General features: G+C 35.3%; 2 protein-coding genes across 3 annotated transcripts; both read right to left on the reverse strand.

Moving 5' to 3' along the window:
* Window positions 1-458: 458 nt before the first annotated feature.
* Window positions 459-2,296, reverse strand: LOC131656194 (uncharacterized). Its single transcript, XM_058925955.1, has 4 exons — window positions 2,170-2,296; window positions 1,852-1,947; window positions 1,540-1,695; window positions 459-612 (listed from the first exon to the last, which is right to left on the reverse strand). The coding sequence occupies exons 1-4, from the start codon at window positions 2,280-2,282 to the stop codon at window positions 576-578; spliced, it is 402 nt and encodes a 133-aa protein (XP_058781938.1). The 5' UTR covers window positions 2,283-2,296; the 3' UTR covers window positions 459-575.
* A 20-nt stretch (window positions 2,297-2,316) lies between these two features.
* LOC131656195 (large ribosomal subunit protein eL22y-like) lies at window positions 2,317-3,470 on the reverse strand. Of its 2 annotated transcripts, none has more exons than XM_058925957.1 (3): window positions 3,046-3,114; window positions 2,504-2,757; window positions 2,317-2,347 (listed from the first exon to the last, which is right to left on the reverse strand). In XM_058925957.1, the coding sequence occupies exons 2-3, from the start codon at window positions 2,731-2,733 to the stop codon at window positions 2,332-2,334; spliced, it is 246 nt and encodes an 81-aa protein (XP_058781940.1). In that variant the 5' UTR covers window positions 2,734-2,757; window positions 3,046-3,114; the 3' UTR covers window positions 2,317-2,331. The 2 variants fall into 2 exon arrangements, with proteins under 2 accessions (XP_058781940.1, XP_058781939.1); XM_058925956.1 differs by lacking the exon at window positions 2,317-2,347 and adding an exon at window positions 3,222-3,470 and having other exon boundaries at window positions 2,511-2,757; window positions 3,046-3,098.
* Window positions 3,471-18,584: the final 15,114 nt, after the last annotated feature.

Genomic DNA, 18,584 nt, shown 5'->3' on the forward strand with positions numbered 1-18,584 from the left:
CACCCTGTTTTAATAAAAATCGGGTGTAATTGGGCGTAATTACGTTTTAATTACACCCTATTTTAATAAAAATCGGGTGTAATTGGGCTTAATTATGTTTTAATTACACCCTATTTTAATAAAAATCTGGTGTAAATATGTTCTTAATTACCCTCTATTTTAGTAAAAATCGGGTGTAAATACGCCATTTATGAATGAACAATTATATCTATTTACACCCTATTTCATACACACCATTTAGTTATATTTTATTTTCAGTCATAATATTGCAAATACTATAAAATCATACACATAAAAATCATATTTTAACTAAGTCAAAATATTTTTAATATTAACCAAAAAGTATACAAAATCATGTGCAGTCATAATATTTCAAGTACTATAAAATCATACACAAAAATTATATTTTAACTAAGTCATAACACTTTCTTCATATATAAGTTTTCTTCTTCTTCTTCTTTGGCTTTTGTTTTGGCAACATTTCTATCTCCTTATCCTCTTCAACCATTTGCATTTGATCTGCTAGATTTTGCTCCTCAACCTTTTGATTTTCAACCATTTGCAAATATGGTCGATTATCTCTTTTTCATATGGTGACGTGTCTGTAAATATCTACAAGTTCAACATATAATAAATTAACAATATTAAAACAATAATTTACATGTTTTTCAATAAATACATGAAATACATTATCAATATAAGTTGTTTCTTAAATCTAAAATACAGAAGATTTAGTATTATAGATGTTCAAACCTGACAGGATCACTTAACTATTATAGGAAGCAGTTATATAAAATTTAATGCATTAAAGATTCAGTACAAACAAATGAAATATGAAGTACAACACTTTTCTATTAGTCTTTTAGGTTTTACAATCAGTAAATAAATTATTGCATCTGCTGCAGATGAAATTTTCATAAGAAATTTGAACACAACAAAAAAAATAGTTGATACAAACAGAAAACACCAACCCCCTTGGGTAGGGACCTAAGGACATGAAGCTTACCCCATGCACACTCTTCTCCATTCCCACAAATTCAAGTTTATGTTTTTAAAAATTCTAAATGGCTCAATATCATTCTTCATCCAAATTAAGTTCTAAAACAACTTTTTTTTTCTAATCATCACACACTCTTAAATTTGTAACGTGTTTGTTATTTATATAGAATTATAGGATGCTGTAAACCTTATGTTAGTTGCCATGATTGAAATCACACTTTTAGAAGTACCTTCCAAAAATATTCACACTAGATATGGTTGTAAAGTCTTGCATACAATTGTCTTTTTTTTTTTTCAAACTTGATTTTATTTTAAAATAAAAATAAATATTGAGTTTTATTTTTATATAAACACATGTCCATGAGTTGAAAATTTTGCTACACTAGTATATAAATAAAAGAATAAAATGAGAAAAAATGTACATTAAAGGATACTATTTAGTCTTATAGTCTTATGACATCATTTTTATGTCTACTATTTTTTACAAGATGTGCTCATATATTACATTTCAAATAAAGAGATATATCTAATATAAAATACCTTGAAAACCAAGTGTCGAGAACATCCAGATCCTGAAATATGTCAACCTCCTTTCCATATTTCTTGTGAGCCCAAAGGACACATATCACCAGCAAGAGAGTATATGAAAGCAGGGACCATAAAGCAGGAATAATCCAAGCAATTTGCCACAGCTCACTTAAAGGATCGGTTGCATTGAAGTACAGTTAGTTAAACACAGTAACAAATGATCATTAACAATATCATCTCTAATTAATTTTATTTAAAAATGCTTAAATGAAAATCTGTTGCATCTCTAAAATCAATGCATCAAATATCTTTTGCAAAAACTACCTCAAATCCAATCCATGCAATGGAGAATAGCACAGACACTGCAAGGGTATTCGTAAATTTTCGGTAGATCTCCATCTTAGCCAAGTTTCTCCTTGTCTACACCCAAAAACAAATAGAAAATGAGAATAAGTAGAAATGGTATGCCTAACTCACATATTTCACATTATATAAACCTCAATCCTTAGTAAACAATTCTTGCTTCCCCCCCAAAAAAGAAACACGGCCCAACAGAGATTAGAGGCAGTGGTTAATTGATTATCATTACACTCATAAAAACAGCACTGAAGAGTATGGAAAGGAAGTGAAATTATTAATTGCCTGCAGTTTCTCCAAGGTTTTAGATAAGGAAGAGAAGATCCAGAGAATGAAGCATGAGTCAAGGCAAACAACAGGTAGTACGAACAGCAACTAAGATTTCCCAGAGAAGTCATTGATGTACCCCAAATGCTCAACAAGCTCAAACGCAACAGCAGATATAGTTCAACAATGATTCAAACTATACATAAACACAACAACTTTAGTATATTAACACAACATAAAGATAAATTACAGTTGTAATCGTAAACAATCATTAAACAAAATTAAGATTACATCATAAACAAAGTATGATGAAATTCAAAATCAATAAAAATGTATTTAAAAATAGAATTACCTCTTGGAAAAATTACTGTCAGAGGTAACAGTAATCTTGGATTTCTCCCTGGTAACAGTAACAGAATCACCTAGAGCACTAGCTTTGCCACCAACCTTGATCCTCTCTTGAAGAAACTTCTCAAGGGAAGCAATGTCCATGATCTTGTCTTCAACTGGCTTAGCACAGTCAATGGTGAAGGTTGCACCCTTCTTCTTTCCCTTGGCACCAGCTGCACTAGCCCGACTCATTTTTTCTTCTCTTTTTGCAAATCTCTGAATCATCACATCCAAAACAACAGATAAACATTCTTACTCTTCTCATATCATCAAAGCATTATCACAATGTAGGGTTCATATAAATTTCACTAAAATCAATTGAAATTCAATAGGGGATTCAAATTTCGGTCCATAAATCTAATCTTACAAAACTAGCAGATTCAAATTTCAGTCAATAAATCTAATATAATTAAACTAAAAATCTTAGAAAACTGGGAAAATCATTTCTCTCGTTGAAGAAATAGATGGCACTGTAAACAAAATAGATGAGAGAAAGAGGGTTACCGTTCAACCGGCGGCGAAGAGTACGAACGGAGATAAAATCAGTTTCTCCGTAACTACAACCAAACATACACTATCTTATTTTGTTAACCACTGCCTTCATAATAATCTTAAAAATCAATACCGTTTAATAATTGATAAATACGAAAACAAAACTAAGATAAGATGAGATGGCTTACCATATCTTCAATTTCTTAATATGTTTCTTCAGAAAATCCTCATCAACCTTCTCAAGCTTCCTATCCTCCTCACCATCACCATCTCTCCATTCCTCCAACCTCTTGTCAGCATTAGCATGTCTCAATCTCCGCCCACTCATATCCCTACACGCGTCAAAATTGTTATCCTTTTCTACTATAGTAACTTTTCGACTATCCTCCTTAAGATGGACCACAAATGTTAAGAGGACAAAGCTCATCATTCGAAAAAATAAGTCACCCTACATCTTATGACTATTAGAGAAGCTGCATCAAAGATGAAAAGGAAAATGCAAACTGAAATTGTTTTTCCTCCAAAATCTGTCTTTCGAATTTGAATTTTTATCATTTTTAGGAGGTGTGCATCAAAAAAATAGCTCCAAGTGCTTGGTTTCAAGGTTAGATCTGGATAACCAGTTGGCTCAGACCAGCATCAGTCTTTTTGTTTTTTTTTAATACAAAATGTTTTTATATTATTGAAGGAAACTTTTTTACTTTTATTTTTGTACATCCTATGAGTAACCAATTTTAGCAAGTGCCAGCAAGTTAACTAATAAGTACTACATGTTTGGGAAAAATATTTTACAAACCTGATTTTGAATTAAATTGGTATTGTAAAACCGAGTTTGAAGTAAAGTGGTTTATGTTTAGATACCTTTAAACTAACACAAAAGCTGATCTAAAACATAGTGCAAACTTATCAAACTAACACAAAACAACTTTTAATTGATTGGAGTCGAACCAGGGTTTGAAGGTTAAGCAATCAAACAACTACATTTTAGCTAAAATTCCGGTAGACTATCTCAATTCTGACGGGTTTTCAGAACAAAACCAAACACACACTTATATCATATGTTTGAAAGAGAGAAAATCAATTCCAATATTCAACACAGTAAATCCAAACGAACTAACAAAGAAGAAAACAGAACCGTACAAGATGAAAGTAATCAGTGAAGCAATAGTATACCATGCTAGGAATGAACTAAATCATGATAATGTATTCAAATCATAAACTATTCTAGCCAAAATGGCATAATCAAATACCAATCAATAATTATGAAATCACATCTATATTCAAAGCCAAATCATCACAAGGTAAATTGAAAGTTTGAAACATACCAAAGGAAAAGACCCACTCAATCCATAAGCGTTGTGTTTCTCTTTTTCTCCCGATCCCGGTAATTTCTCACCGTAACACGACTCAATTTGTCCCTCAACTTCCCCAATTGCAGTGAACAAAATTGCCACCATGACTTACCCTCAACAAGAACCCTAAAATAAGAGTTTCAGTGTTAGAATTTCTGAAAATGCAAAACCACAGGTAATCATTAGAAACCTAAAATGGAACAAACATTCATCGAATTTGGGAATGGAAGAAGCTTACCGAAATGAGAGTGAAGGAAACGGTGACGGGTTTTGCAATCTTCTGCAAACTTCTGCTTACCGAAACGAGAGTGAGCGAGTGAGCGAAGAAATCCACATAAACCCTTACCGAAATGAGAGTGAAGGAAACGCTGGCGGGCGACGGGTTTTACAAACTTCTGTGCGACTGAGCGAGCGAAGAAATCAAACTTTGGCAGAGTTGAAAGAGTTTCGTGAAAATGGGTTTCGTAAAATCAAACTTTAATCTCGCTAAATGAGTTTCGTGAAATCAAACTGCAAAGTTGAAAAAAAATTTGAAAATGAGTTTTCTGAAAATGGGTTTTTTTTGCATGCGTGCAAAAGTTGATAATGGATTTGTGAAAATGAGTTTTCTGAAAATCAATATTATGTTTAGAGTTTTTTGAAAATAAATGAATTTAGAGTATTATGTTTCAACTAATATTATAAAAATACTTTACTCACCTATGCCACATAGATTATATATTTTGAGTTATAAAATTAAATAAAAAATTTTATTCATATAAATTTACACCCGTTTTTTTGTTTAAAGGGAGTAATTAAAATTTGATTATAATAATATTTTCAATTTAAACCCGTTTTTAGAAAATATGGTGTATATTGTCACCTGATAATATTTAAAATGATATTTTATTTACAAAATTGCCATCGCATTTCTTATTTACACCCGTTTTTAGTATATTGAGTGTAAATTTTAAAATTATATTAATCTTTTTGTACTAGTGTGTCTTATTTTTTTTGATATTTTTAATTTATTAACTATTAAAAAATAATTGGAAATAATAGTAATAGTATGTTTAAATAATAATAATAATTATTTTATATCATATAGTTAATTATCATAATAATTATTAGGCTTAATTGCAACTTTAGTCCTCCTATTTTGTCATTTTTTATTATTTTGATATCTCTATTTTAAAAATTACTATTTTAATTCCTTTTTTAAGTTTTCTTTCAAATTTTCGTCTCCTTACTTATTTTTTTTTGCAAAATTAATCCTTATTTATTTTCTTTTTTTAACTAAAAACTCAAAAGGTGGATCAAAATTGTGGTTTTAAAAATAGGGGGACCAAAGTTGCAATTAAGCCTAATTATTATTGTTATTATTATTTATTATAAATTTTTGGTAAAAAAATTTGGTGAGTAAAGTTGTAGGATAGCAATTTAGTATGATTTGTCAATTGAAATTAAGTCAAGACAATTCAATAAAATTTTTAATATTATGGATCGCAAATAAGATTTTAAGAATTTAAGTTTTTAAAAAACTTCTCTTTGTATATGCAACAAAAATAGGAACAATCAAAATTATTCTATAAATTACGCATGCATTAAAATGAATAGATAAATCTACTCAAAGAACTTAATATCATAAAACTTGATTTTGATATAAAAAATATTCGAAAGTTCTACATCTACACGATCATTAAAGACTAGAACGCCACAACTGCCAAACCAACCACCTCGTGAATACTAGAATGATAATCAATCCAATTAATATTTACATCAAATGTGGTATAATTTGAAGGTAGAGGTGGTATATATTGTCTATAATTAAACTTCTGTATGCACCTATCATGCAAGTAAGAAAAAACAACAACAATAATAATAATAACAATAATAATAATAATAATATACTTGTAAAAGAATAGCGTATCCGCATAGTAGAGCTTTTACATGTTAACATTGATCTATATTTTAAGTACCTCTAAATGTGACCAACACACCTTCACCCCAACTATATCTATAATAGTTGGACAAGTTCCTAAACATCGTAGATATTATTTCACTACAAGAGTAAAAATCTTGTTTGCAAAGCACCCTATAAGCATCAATAAATAGGCTCCCCTAGAACTAAGAGTCTCTTGTCTAGTCTCATGTATGGTCACTCCCAATAACTCCATAACCAGTGCATTAACACCCTTTTCATTGGCACATACTAGATGATCGTGCAAACTACACTACTAAAAATAAGACATTTGGTTTCAAGATTTTACATCAGGTATCAAGATAACTGATGTGAAAAATATTTGTCAAAGGATTTTACATCAGATTTTATAACAAATTAATGTGAAAAATTTGATTTAGTGATTTTACATTAGACATTTAACTCCACTGATGGGAAAAATAACGCGGGTGGCAAACTTGTGATTAAAACGAAAATGGGTTATAAGGGTTTTTACATCAGTGCATTACGAAACCGATGGGAAAGGGTGGGCTACTTAGGCTTTTACATCGACCCACATATGCACCGATGGGAAAAGGTGTGCTAATTGGGCTTTTACATCGGCCCACATATGCACCGATGACTAAAAAAAAGGAAAGTGGGCCGGATCCACCCTTCCTTCAACACTCAAGTGGTTTCTAAAGAAACCCTATCCTGAACAAGAGGCAGCGCCTCTTCTTGTTCTCACGAGCTCTCTCACGATAAACCAATAAAAACTAGAAAATGTCATTCTCTCTTGATCGTTCTCTGCGAAACAACAAAAAAACTCTTGATTTTCTTCTTCTCCTTCAATCCCTACTTCCTCCCTCTCGTGGTCTCTCTCGCGCCGCTCTCTATTTCACTCGGAGCCAACAACGATTCTCTCTCTCTCTCTCTCTCTCTCTCTCTGAACAAACAACGACGAGGATCTCTATCTCGCGGTGAACAACAAACATAAATCGGCCTTGCTCTCACTCAGTCGCTCTAGGAACAACGTCGGTTCCTTCAAGCTTGCAAGTTCTCTCTTGCTCGAGGTAACATGAATCGGTTTTTTCTCAGTTTTTTTTGGAATTTATTCGTTTCTTTTTTACAACGATAGCTCAACATAGCTTACTCTATTTCGTTTTCTGGTGATTTTTGTTCTACAGGGAACTAAGTTCATAATAATAGCAAAAAATTTTGTTCTGGAAATTTGTCGCGAATTGTTGTCACAGTAGCTATAATTTGTTGTTATGACTGAGTTGCAATTCTGTTGATGTGATGCTGATGGTGAATGTTGATTAGATTCTGTTTTTGTTGAATTTCTTCGAATCGTTGTTGTTACAGCTTTGATTTTTCACTTGTTACCGTTGCTGAGTCGTGTGCTGAAGCGATTGAATTGTTGCTGCAGGTGTTGCTTGAAGATTGAGAGCTTCTTGTGATGAAGGCTTGAACAAATCTTGTAAGTTGCTCTTTCTTTCCCTTCCGCTTGCTTTGTTGAAGAACACCTTTGAGTTGTTGTTACTAACAATTTTTAAAATTGTTGATTGTAACAATTTTTGAATTTTGTTGTTGTAGGCTCCATTGATGAAGAGGATGTTGCAACATTGGACTTGTGTGAGACTTGAAGATGGACTTCAAGTTGCTTGAAAGCTTGAAGATGAACTTCAAGTGGTTGGAAGCTTGAAGATGAAGATGTTCAAGTTGTTGGAGGCTTCCACCAAGGTATGAAGAATTACTTCTTCACTCCTTTTCCTTTGTATGAAGCTTTGTAGCTAGAAACTTTCATTTTCAAGGGAGAAACTCTTGGTTTGAAGAACTTTCTTCTTCTTGCCAAGAGAAACTCAAGAGAACTTGAAAACTTTGAAAATTATGAGAGAAGAGGGAGAAGTGAGAAAGCAAGAATGAAAGTTGCTTTGGAGCAAATTTTTATGTTCACATTGATGCCTTTTTATAGGGAAAAGGTGGGGGATAACTTTGAGAATTTCGAAATATAACCGAATCTTGGATGCAGGTAATAAAGTAACTTTAATTTGTTATTTACTTTGCGTTTTACAACTTAATGTGAATTTTCAAAGAATAACTCTATATTGTTATTTACGTATTGTAGGTATTTGATGATCCTACAGAATTAACACAAGATGATTTGTATGATTTGCGATTCCGTTGGGCAAAATATTTCTTTGAGTTATATAAAGATTAAGCTTTATCTAGTGAGTTATATGGAATTGTCTATATTTCTGATTCGAGCTAGTTTCTTGACTTTAATGTTTGTTGATGTTAATTAGTGTTATTGTTTATTCCCAGCAAATGTAATTTTGGTGTTTTCTTCATAAGCTACAACTCATCTTCACGTGGATGCATGTTGGTATTTCAAGTGCGCTAAAGGACTTAAATGATTGGATATTTATTGTGTTGTTATTTTGTAGTAGTCCACTGTGTGTAAACTTTCTTATAATTTTGTACACTTGTGTATCCTAGATTAATACTTTTGTAAATTTTTAAGAATATATATATATATATATGCATCTTAGCTATTTGGTGTTATGAAATTATATCCTTCACTGGTTAAAAAAATATAAAAATAGTGACCTAAATGTGGTCTGTGTGCCGGGGGAAAATGTGCAAAATAGCGACCTAACTTTGGTCTGTGTAGTATTTGAAACTTATATGGAAAATTAGACACAAAAAAAATTACAGGTTAAAATAGGAAAAACAACTATTATACACTTCAAAGCATAAAACATATTACATCGGGAAAAATGGAAAACCAATGTAAAAACTTATCTATTACATCGGGCAAAATGGAAAACCGATGTAAAAACTATCTATTACATTGGGCAGACAGGACAACCGATGTAAAATATGGCGTATATATTTTTTTATAAAAAAATTGCATTATTTTTCACATCAGACATCTGAATTCAACCGATGTGGTATGTTAATTTTTCACATTGGGCCTTGGCCCGATGTAAAATGTCTCTGACTTATTACATCGCCCGCCTTTACTTCGGGCTCAGGCCCGATGTAAAAAGTACTTTTCATCTGATGTAAAAAGTACTTTTTGCACCAATGCTACAACGGATTGGAAGGTGAAGTAAGCATGAACCTTGTCGCACGCTCGCGAAAATGTGAACAGAGTCGCCACCAATATATTTATCCCAAAGAGGGAAAGGAATATCAGAAAACCTAAAACGAATAAGAACGAGGTCTTTCGACCAGAGATAGGGTACGGGAGTCGGTTACGCAAGGGGAAGGTGCTAGCACCCCTCACGCCCATCGTACTCGATGGTATCCACCTATGTTTGTTGCTATCTAAAGGGTGTATAAATCTAAAGCTTAATTACTAAGGGAATGCATGCAAATGAAAGAAAAGAAACACGGGGAAAATAAGGGTTATAAATGGTTGTGCTCGCTTAGGCCCCGCGACCCAATGCCTACGTATCCTTTTCAGGAATCAGAGCGTCGTAGTTCGGCTCTTTAGTTTTTGTTTGTTTTTGTTTTTTTTTAGTGGACGAAGTTACATTCGCACTCCGCTGCTCGACCTCTGGAGTCTTAAGCTGGGAATGGAGCGGAAATAACGTGTCCGATTAAAGAATGCCTCGGAGGCGAGATAGAGAAAAGAGTTTGAGCGTTCAAGTGGCACCCTAAAGCAAGGGAGACTCGAGTTGCTCTTTGGTTTGTGTTTTTTAGAAGTTGGGAACTTACGCCTGAATGGAACCCTAAAGCAAGGGAGATCCAAGCACTCGAACGTTCCCTAAAGCAAGGGACGTTCAAGCTTCCATTCCCTTTTTAAGAATTTTCACTTTTTTATTAGTGTTTTTTAAGTGTTTTCTTTGTATTTTTTTATGGGATTTAATTCAAGTATTTGTTAGATGTTTTAAGGTTGAAAAGGAAAAGAAACTAGCCTAAGCATGAAGGGAATTTCTACCTAATGTTATCATGGTTTCTACCTAAGGTTAGGAATAAAAGAATATGAACATAAAGATTACAATTAGAAGTCAACAAGTAGGATACATGAAAATAGTACAAGAGCATGAAATAGAACAAGTCAAAATATAGCACAAAAGTGAATTAAAAGTACTACTATTTTTATGAGAGAAATTGAGTTACAAGTCAAGTAAAAGACTAAAACAAAATAGCCTAAAACTACTATTTTTTAGTGATTATTTTTATGACAAAAATTGTATTAAGGTCTAAAAAACAAAGGAAAAATAGTCATTTTATTGCCTAAAAGGAAGTGGGAAAAAACTAAGTAAAAGGCCTAAAATTCTAGCAATTTTAAATAGAGTCAGGGGGGTGTAATCTGAATTACTGGGTGTGATTAGCAGCAGGGCGCAGGGCCCAGCCCAAAGGATGTTTTTTTGTTCACAGATTTATTTTCAGAAGTTTGATCCAATTGTCATTATGTTTTCAGATTTTGATTTGAGATTTTAATTAATGTCAACTTCTAAATCAATGGCCTAATTAACAAATTTTATCTTAATCAAAATTCAGTTTAAACACATTTATCTACAATTAATTAATCAAGTCTAAAACAAATAGATTAGCAACAATTAAAAATTAGGACTAATTAATGAATGATAAAAACTTAGGGTTATGTTTGTATTGTGACTCCCCCCGTTCTCAGACTAACTCTCTTTTGTTCACTCTCGTCTAAAGAAAACGGTGGCCGGAAATCGCCCGGAGGCGGTAGCTACGGCGGCGATGATCCCAACCAAGAAATCGGCACCATCCCCTGGAGCCTCTCATCTTCCTTTATTCCTAATCGACCTTCGTTTCTTTAAATCTTTTTTCAATTCCCCTATATCTAGCTTAATAGCAAACCCTAAAAGTTCTCGATCGGAATTAAACGGTGAAGATGAAGCCATGGGCCCTGAGACCTTAGGGTTATCGCTCGGAACGCATCAAAGGACACAGCGACATCAGAAGATAAAGATGAAGAGCATTTCGTACTTACCTGAGTGCAGAAAGAGATCGGAGATCGAGAATACCAGAGGGGAGGTAATATTAAGCGTATGTGTTCTTCAACTTCTTCTCGATTCTTCTTTGATCTTGCTACTTGTGAATCGTTGCTGTGTTGATGTTCTTCTATTGAAAGAGATTGCTGCGCGTTCGTGTTTATGAAGGTTTCTTTGATGTGATGGTGATGATTGATGATTGATGCTGATGATATTGGAGAAGAACCTGTTACCGATAGAGATTGAAGATCTTGTGGTGAGGTCGAAGGAGGCTATGCTTCACCTCTTTCAGAGCTTGATCAATGCTCTGAAGAGGATGGTTCGAGAAGCTTTTTGTGGATTTGGTTATGGAGGAGGTTCAGAGAGAGTGGAAGGAGGAGGAAGATGAGGAATGAGAAGTGAAGAAAGTGAAGAATGGTGGGAGAAATCGTGGAGAAAGTGGTGAGAGATGAATGATTGAAGATGAGAAGAAAATGGAGGGTTGATGAATGAAGGTGGAGAAGAGAAGTGAAGATGAAGAATGGGAGTGAAGTGAAGATGGTGATGAAGTGAAGAGAGGAACCCCAAGTGAATGGATCAAGTAATGGTTATATAGATATGCCATCAGGTTTGCTCAGTTCTCTCATTTTCTGATTCTGTTGCTTCTGTTAGTTAGAGAATCTGTGAGTTTGTTAGGGAATTCTGTTATAGCTGTTAAAGTTAGTTATGACAGTTAGGGAGTTTGTTATTTTCTGTTATAGGTTTGTAACTGATTTTTTGGAGGTTGTTTAAGGAAAAAGCAGGTTAGTTGAATCAGTTGGGGAATTCTGTTTTGGAAGTTGTGGTTGTTATGAAAATTAGTTACATGTTTTCTGTTATGGCTGTTAGAAGTTGCAAGTTAAAGTGAAATGCTGTTATATGTGTAACTGAATGTTAGGTTAGTTATGATGGTTAGAAAATTCTGTTAGTGTTAAAGGTTTTTATTTGTGAGATTTCTTGATGGTGAGGTGGATATAGGTTTGGTTAGAAATCTGATTGGAAGTGATATATGCTGCTTTAATATGTTATGTGGTTTGTATATAAATATGTTGAATCCTGAATGTGTAATATGGGGTTGATTTGGTTTGAATGTGGGGGATGGCTGAAACTAGTTTGATTGGATTGGTGATAGTTAGCTTGATGATTGTGAAGCTTGTAAATGCACTTGAATCCGATTCGAAATGCTTCTTGCCTAAGTAAGAATTTGTGAACTGCACATTGCTCTTGAGTCTACATATGTTTGGATTTTTCTTCTTTGGATTGATAAAAAGTATGGCTGAATTTGTTTCTTCTTGTTGACTTGACCAATGGTGCTGCATTTTGGTATTGTTGCAGGAATCCTGTTTGGTGCAGTGAGTATTGTGGAGGCTTGAAGAATGAATGAAGCATGGAGATTTAGGAATAAACTTAGGATGAATTTGGAATGTATACTCTGTACCGGATTGGTGATGGCAATGTTCTTTTGAATGTGTAGGATTTTTTGTAAAGAATTTTGAATGTATATGGTTTAGAGCTGTATGCAATTTAACAAATAAAAGTAGTTATGATAATTTGTAATCCTGTTGGTAGAACTAGTAAATAAAACCTTGGTTCAAGCTATCCAACACTTTTTTCTTTTATTTGACCGAACTGAAGGGGGGGTTTTGAATTGTATGGACTTGTGAACATAATTTGAACATAGACACTTGGTAATGAATTTTGAGTGGAACTTTAAAGATGTAATTCTTCTTTGGATACTTGAATGGTGGATGAATGATATTGACTCTCGAATTTTATGCTTTGTGTGTTGAGAAAATCACATGAATATATCCTCCATTTCATAAGGTCTCTTGAATGAACATTCCCCTTTAATTTTCACTTCAAGTCCGAATTGGCCTTTATAAAATGAACTAGACTTGAAAACACAATGGAATACCCTTGAGATGAAATATTGCCCATAATCTTCGCATGAATGAGGAACTCTTAATTCAATCTTAAATCCCACTTAAAGTTGACTTGTATGACAAACCATAAGCACTTGAGAGAATGATGATATTTTGAATACAATGGATCTTCTAATTGGGCTCACACTTTTAGCAACTCAAGTCATGAATCCTCGACATAATGATTACGAAAGGAATGTATTAAGAACTTCTTGAAGATAGATGAAACTTTGAATTGATGAACCATGTCAAAGAAAGTTCATGTTAGAAAACTCATGATTCAAAACCTTGGTTTCAGCTCGAGCGAGGTGGACACCTTGAATAGCCCTTGAATACAGATAAAAAATAAAGACTTCCAAGTCAACAAGATGTTTGATCCTCTACCTGATTTATTGATTAATGATGCCTGCCTTTATTAATGACCTAAGATGCAAATGAAGTCAAAGCAATAAGTCAGTTTGAAGTAGAATTAGATGGGCAAATTTTGGGGTGCAACAGCTGCCCCTGTTTAATCGTCTTAAACCTGAAGGTGAGATTGGCATCAGCCTTTCGAGCATTCAAGGTAGAAGATGATTAAATACCAAGTGAACCTGAAAATTTGCTTGAAGGAAGATGGAATCCACTGGAGGAAAAGATGGTGTCAACTCCATTGAGGAAGAATGTATCAATTCTGGATTGATCAAATTAACTCTGAGTTAGAAATGAACTGAACATCAACTCTGGGTTGAAAAAGAAAAGGGAGGCAACTCTGGGTCAAAGAATAAAGGGAAGTCAACTCTGGGTTGAGAAAGAAAGGAAGAAAGTCAACTTTGGGTTGAGAGAAGGTAGTTGGATAATGACTGTGGGTTGAAAGCAGAAAGATGAACAATTAGAAATAACTGTCAACTCTGGGTTGAGTAAAAAGATAACCATCAACTCTGGGTTGAGTGGGAAAGGAAAAATATAACCGTCAACTCTGGGTTGAGTAAAAAGATAACCATCAACTCTGGGTTGAGTGGTAGAAGGATCAACTCTGGGTTGAATAAAAGATAACCGTCAACTCTGGGTTGAGTGGGAGAGATATATAATCAATTCTGGATTGAACAAATGATAACCGTCAACTCTGGGTTGAGTGGGAAAGAAAAGAGATAACCGTCAACTCTGGGTTGAGAAAAACATAACCGTCGAATCTGGGTTGAAGAAGACAAGTGGGTCAACTCTAGGTTGAAGAATAAAGGAAAGTCAACTCTGGGTTGAATAAGAGGTAAACATCAATTCTGGATTGAGAATGAAAAAGGAAATCAATATTAATGGGATGAGATATAGGCATCAACTCCGGGTTGAGCAAGGGTATCAACTCTGGGTTGAAGAAGAAAAGGAAGTCAACTCTGGGTTGAGAAAGAAAGAAGATCAACTCTGGGTTGAGAGAAAGAAAGAAGATCAACTCTGGGTTGAGAGAAAGTAATTCAACTCTGGGTTGAAAAAGGGAAGATAGACAATTAGGAGTAACCGTCAACTCTGGGTTGAATGGGAAGGAGAAATAAGATCAACTCTGGGTTGAATAAAAGAAAAGATAACCTTCAACTCTGGGTTGAGAAAGGAACAAGAAAAAGATCAACTCTGGGTTGAATAAAAGAAGAGATAACCATCAACTCTGGGTCGAGAGGGAAAAGATAATTAACTCGGAGTTAAAAGATGAATGGAAAGTCAACTCTGGGTTGAACACAAAAGTATCAACTCTGGGTTTGAAGAAAGATGAACATGATTGACTTTGGGGGACGACACCACTATGGTAACTCTGAGTGATCTAGTGGAACGTCAATTGAATGCTCGTCGGGAATTCATCTGATGAATAACTTGACTTATGCTTCATATGCAATGGTTTGATTTATTTGTGCACTTCTGGAGATGCTATGCAATGATTGCTATATGCAGTGTACTGATTGGATGTTCAGGGTTTCTGCTTTGTATGGTGTAGATTAGATGGAGTTCTGAACTCTGCTTGATTCAAGATAGGGTGGATGCCCCAGCTTTGTTGATGATTGGATTATTGAGGGAGATATGCCAATGAGAATGCAATGATATGCATGATGCATGTATGATGATGAATGGAATGATTGCTTCCAGGATATAAGGAGTGGATGGAGAATGCCTTTATGGAAAGGTCATAGCTTGAAGTACAGGACTTGTGAAGGTGAGGTGTTTGGCTTGACTCCTCGACACCTATCTCGATATCTGACACTTGATTGAAGATGAAGAGATGAACTGTTACTAGCTTTCCCAACCTTGTAAGATCTCTTGAGATAGAACTTTGGTATGCTTGAATCATGGAGATTTGGAATGGTCTGCCCCAGTGTTGATCATGGAATGAATGCCCCAGATTGAAAGGAACTCTTCCACTAAATGGATTCTTCGGGTATTTGCTCAGCGGATGACCAACCTTTGCCTTTGTAAGATCACTCGATGGAATTTCAATGTTGAGCTTTCCTTGGTATCAAGTACTTATTTTCAGATTAGAGACGATTCTGTTTTGAAAGAGATAATGAGAATGCAATGCACATGTTAATCTCAAAAGAAAAGTTTTATTTGTCAAAATGTTGTATTGATACTAACACAAGTGACACAGCAACATTAGGAGTCAGTTTGACATGATTTTACAGTTTGTATGCTTTCGGAACAAACCCTACTTCAATTAGGACTTTTGAGGGTTGTAACGTGGCCGGGTTCACGGTTTGAGAAACAAAGGATAAAGGCTCAAATTCTACTTAACCCACCCCTCTTCGTGATGTTCTCCAGTCCTATGTTCAGCTAGTTCGACACGAGTATTCGCCTTTCAGGAAGGATTGTGATGGATGAGGATCCTTTATGGCTTTGATGGAGGTGGCAGCCACCCTTTGGTGCTTTTGTTGATGGTCACAACAACTTGTCCCTTGGAGTATTTTTCTTCTTGTTCTTTTCTTTTGCTTTCCCTAACTTTTGCCTGGACAAAAAGTTTCTTTTGATTTTGGTTTCCGTTGTCCAGCGGGATATGCCCTAATTTTTGCCTAAGTCATTTGCTTAAAAGCTTTTCTTTTTTTTGACTTAGCGGGCTATTGTTTCTTTCTTCTTCTTCTTCTTTTTTTTTTGATTCTTTTCATCATTCTTTGTCTCGTTCGGGAACAAGTTGTATGACTTTTGTGATTGACTTGTTGAAGAGGTTGTGACTGCCTTTTTCTTAGAGAACGGGAGACATCCATTGTGGATGGTGCTCTTCCTTTTTTGTTGTGAGATCTGAGATATGATTGATCCTCTGATGGAATACCTGAAAGTTGAGCGCTCGGTCGCACTAACTGAAGACTACCCTGCCCCTGGTTACGATTGAGGGTTTTGTATTTTTGAAAGAAACTACTACTCCTTAGGCTCAAAGGGGTTGACGAGGGTTTCACTTCCTTATAACTCCGGTGTTTAGGAATGGAAAGAATGCCTGTACATCGTCAGCATGATCTTGTTCCAAAGGCATACAATTAGTGATTCATGTGTTTTTGATTTTCATCATTCTCCTTTTTTAGTTGCTTAAGACAAATGAGTGAAGTATCAATGAACATAATGACAAAGATGAAATGATTTGAGAAAAACATGTATATTACATTTTTATTTATTCAAACAGAATGAGTTTCTTACAATGGATAGTACTTGATAACAACAAAAGTAGTACAATTGAAAATACTAAAGAAATCTATACAATGGCAAGTTTGGCCTTATTCTAATGCAAATGAAATGTTTTCTGACAAACATAAAAGTCTTCATGTTCCACTGGTGGAAGCTCCATTGTGAGGTGGCATGGGATTGTTGACCACATTAGGTGCCACAGGTGCGAATGTAATCTCTTTTGCATCAATCAGATCCTGAACCTTGTCTTTGAGAACTCTGCACTCTTCAGTGGTGTGACCAGATCCTCCAGAGTGGAATTCACACTTGGCATTAATCTTGTAATTTGGAGGGAGAGGATCAGGAGGAGGCCTCGCTTCAGCTAATTGAATCAGTTTTTGATCAAGCAAGGCGGCGAGAAGTTGGCTATAGGTCATTGGTACACGATCATACACCCTTTTAGGCCTATTCTGCCTCTGTTGACCTTGTCTCTGCTGATAACCTTGTTGTTGGAAACCTTGTTGTTGTTGTTGGACATATTGTTGATAAGGGACCCAAGGTTGTTGACCAACAGGTGCCACATAAGCTTGAGGGGCGGTGGCGGCCACTTGATAGCAAGGAGCTTGATCTTGAGCATAGGTGGCACTGGTCTCGCCTTCTTTCTTCTTGACAAAGTTACCCTGAGGTTTCTTGTACCCATATTGGTTAGCAGCAGCAGCATTGGCGGGATTCTGGATCTTACCAATTTTCAAGCCATTCTCAATTCTTTCACCAATCCTGACCAGATCGGAGAAGCCAGAAGAGACACTACCTACCATCCTTTCATAGTAGTGCCCCTGAAGAGTGTTCATGAACATATCAACCAATTCAGATTCAGAAAGTGGTGGATTAACTTGAGCAGCCATTTCTCTCCACCTTTGGGCATATTCTTTGAATGTCTCATTGGTCTTTTGTGCTTGATTCTGAAGTTGCAACCTAGTCGGTGCCATGTCGATGTTGTATTGGTATTGCTTGAGAAAGGCATCATACAAATCCTTCCAAGATCGGATCCTATTACGCTCCAGATTCATATACCAGTTCAGAGATGCCCCAGACAAGCTATCTTGAAAGCAATGGATGAGCAATGGTTCATTGTGAATGTGAGAAGCCATCTTACGACAGTACATGATAATGTGGCTCTTCGGACAGCTTAAACCCTTGTACTTCTGAAAGTCGGGAGTCTTGAACTTGGGAGGAATAACCAGATTAGGAACCAAGCACATTTCTTCAGCGTTCATCCCATAGGCACTAAAACCTTCGATAGCTCGGATCCTTTCCTCAAGAATCTTATACTTCTCAGCAGATCTCTCAACAGGTTGAGCTCTTTCAGCAGTTGGTATTGGATGCATTTCTGGATTAGCAAACTGAGTACCACAGAAAGCAGGAATAGGAATCTCTGTTTGAGAAGGTGGCACAGAGAATGGGAAGACGGGATCAGCCATAGTCATTGCTCCAGAAGTCACGGGTATAGTCCCACCTTGGTTTGGAGCTCCAAGGGTATCAACAGTCATGAAGTTGAATGGCATCCCAAGAGTAGCATTAGTCCTTGCTTGGAACTCAAATGGAGTAGAAGAAGGTGGAACGACCTCAAGTTGGCTAGCAGCAGCTTGGTTACCAACAACGGGAATCTCTTGTGTAGCAGGAACCCTTTCAGTTCGCAAGGCTTGGATAGCTTCCAGGATAGCATCGACCTTAGTTTTCATTTGATCCATCTCTT

The sequence above is a fragment of the Vicia villosa genome, linkage group LG3, assembly GCF_029867415.1.
Source record: "Vicia villosa cultivar HV-30 ecotype Madison, WI linkage group LG3, Vvil1.0, whole genome shotgun sequence".
Lineage (NCBI taxonomy): Eukaryota > Viridiplantae > Streptophyta > Magnoliopsida > Fabales > Fabaceae > Vicia > Vicia villosa.

Coding starts and splice junctions, on each gene's coding strand:
- LOC131656194 (XM_058925955.1), bottom strand. CDS start 2,282: ATGACTTCTCTGGGAAATCTTAGTTGCTGTTCGTACTACCTGTTGTTT. Junction 1,696..1,851: donor TTGCATGGATTGGATTTGAG/GTAGTTTTTGCA, acceptor CGATCCTTTAAG/TGAGCTGTGGCAAATTGCTT. Junction 613..1,539: donor CTCGACACTTGGTTTTCAAG/GTATTTTATATT, acceptor TTGAACTTGTAG/ATATTTACAGACACGTCACC.
- LOC131656195 (XM_058925956.1), bottom strand. CDS start 3,463: ATGATGAGCTTTGTCCTCTTAACATTTGTGGTCCATCTTAAGGAGGAT. Junction 3,099..3,221: donor ATTAAGAAATTGAAGATATG/GTAAGCCATCTC, acceptor GTTTGGTTGTAG/TTACGGAGAAACTGATTTTA. Junction 2,758..3,045: donor TCTTCGCCGCCGGTTGAACG/GTAACCCTCTTT, acceptor GTGATGATTCAG/AGATTTGCAAAAAGAGAAGA.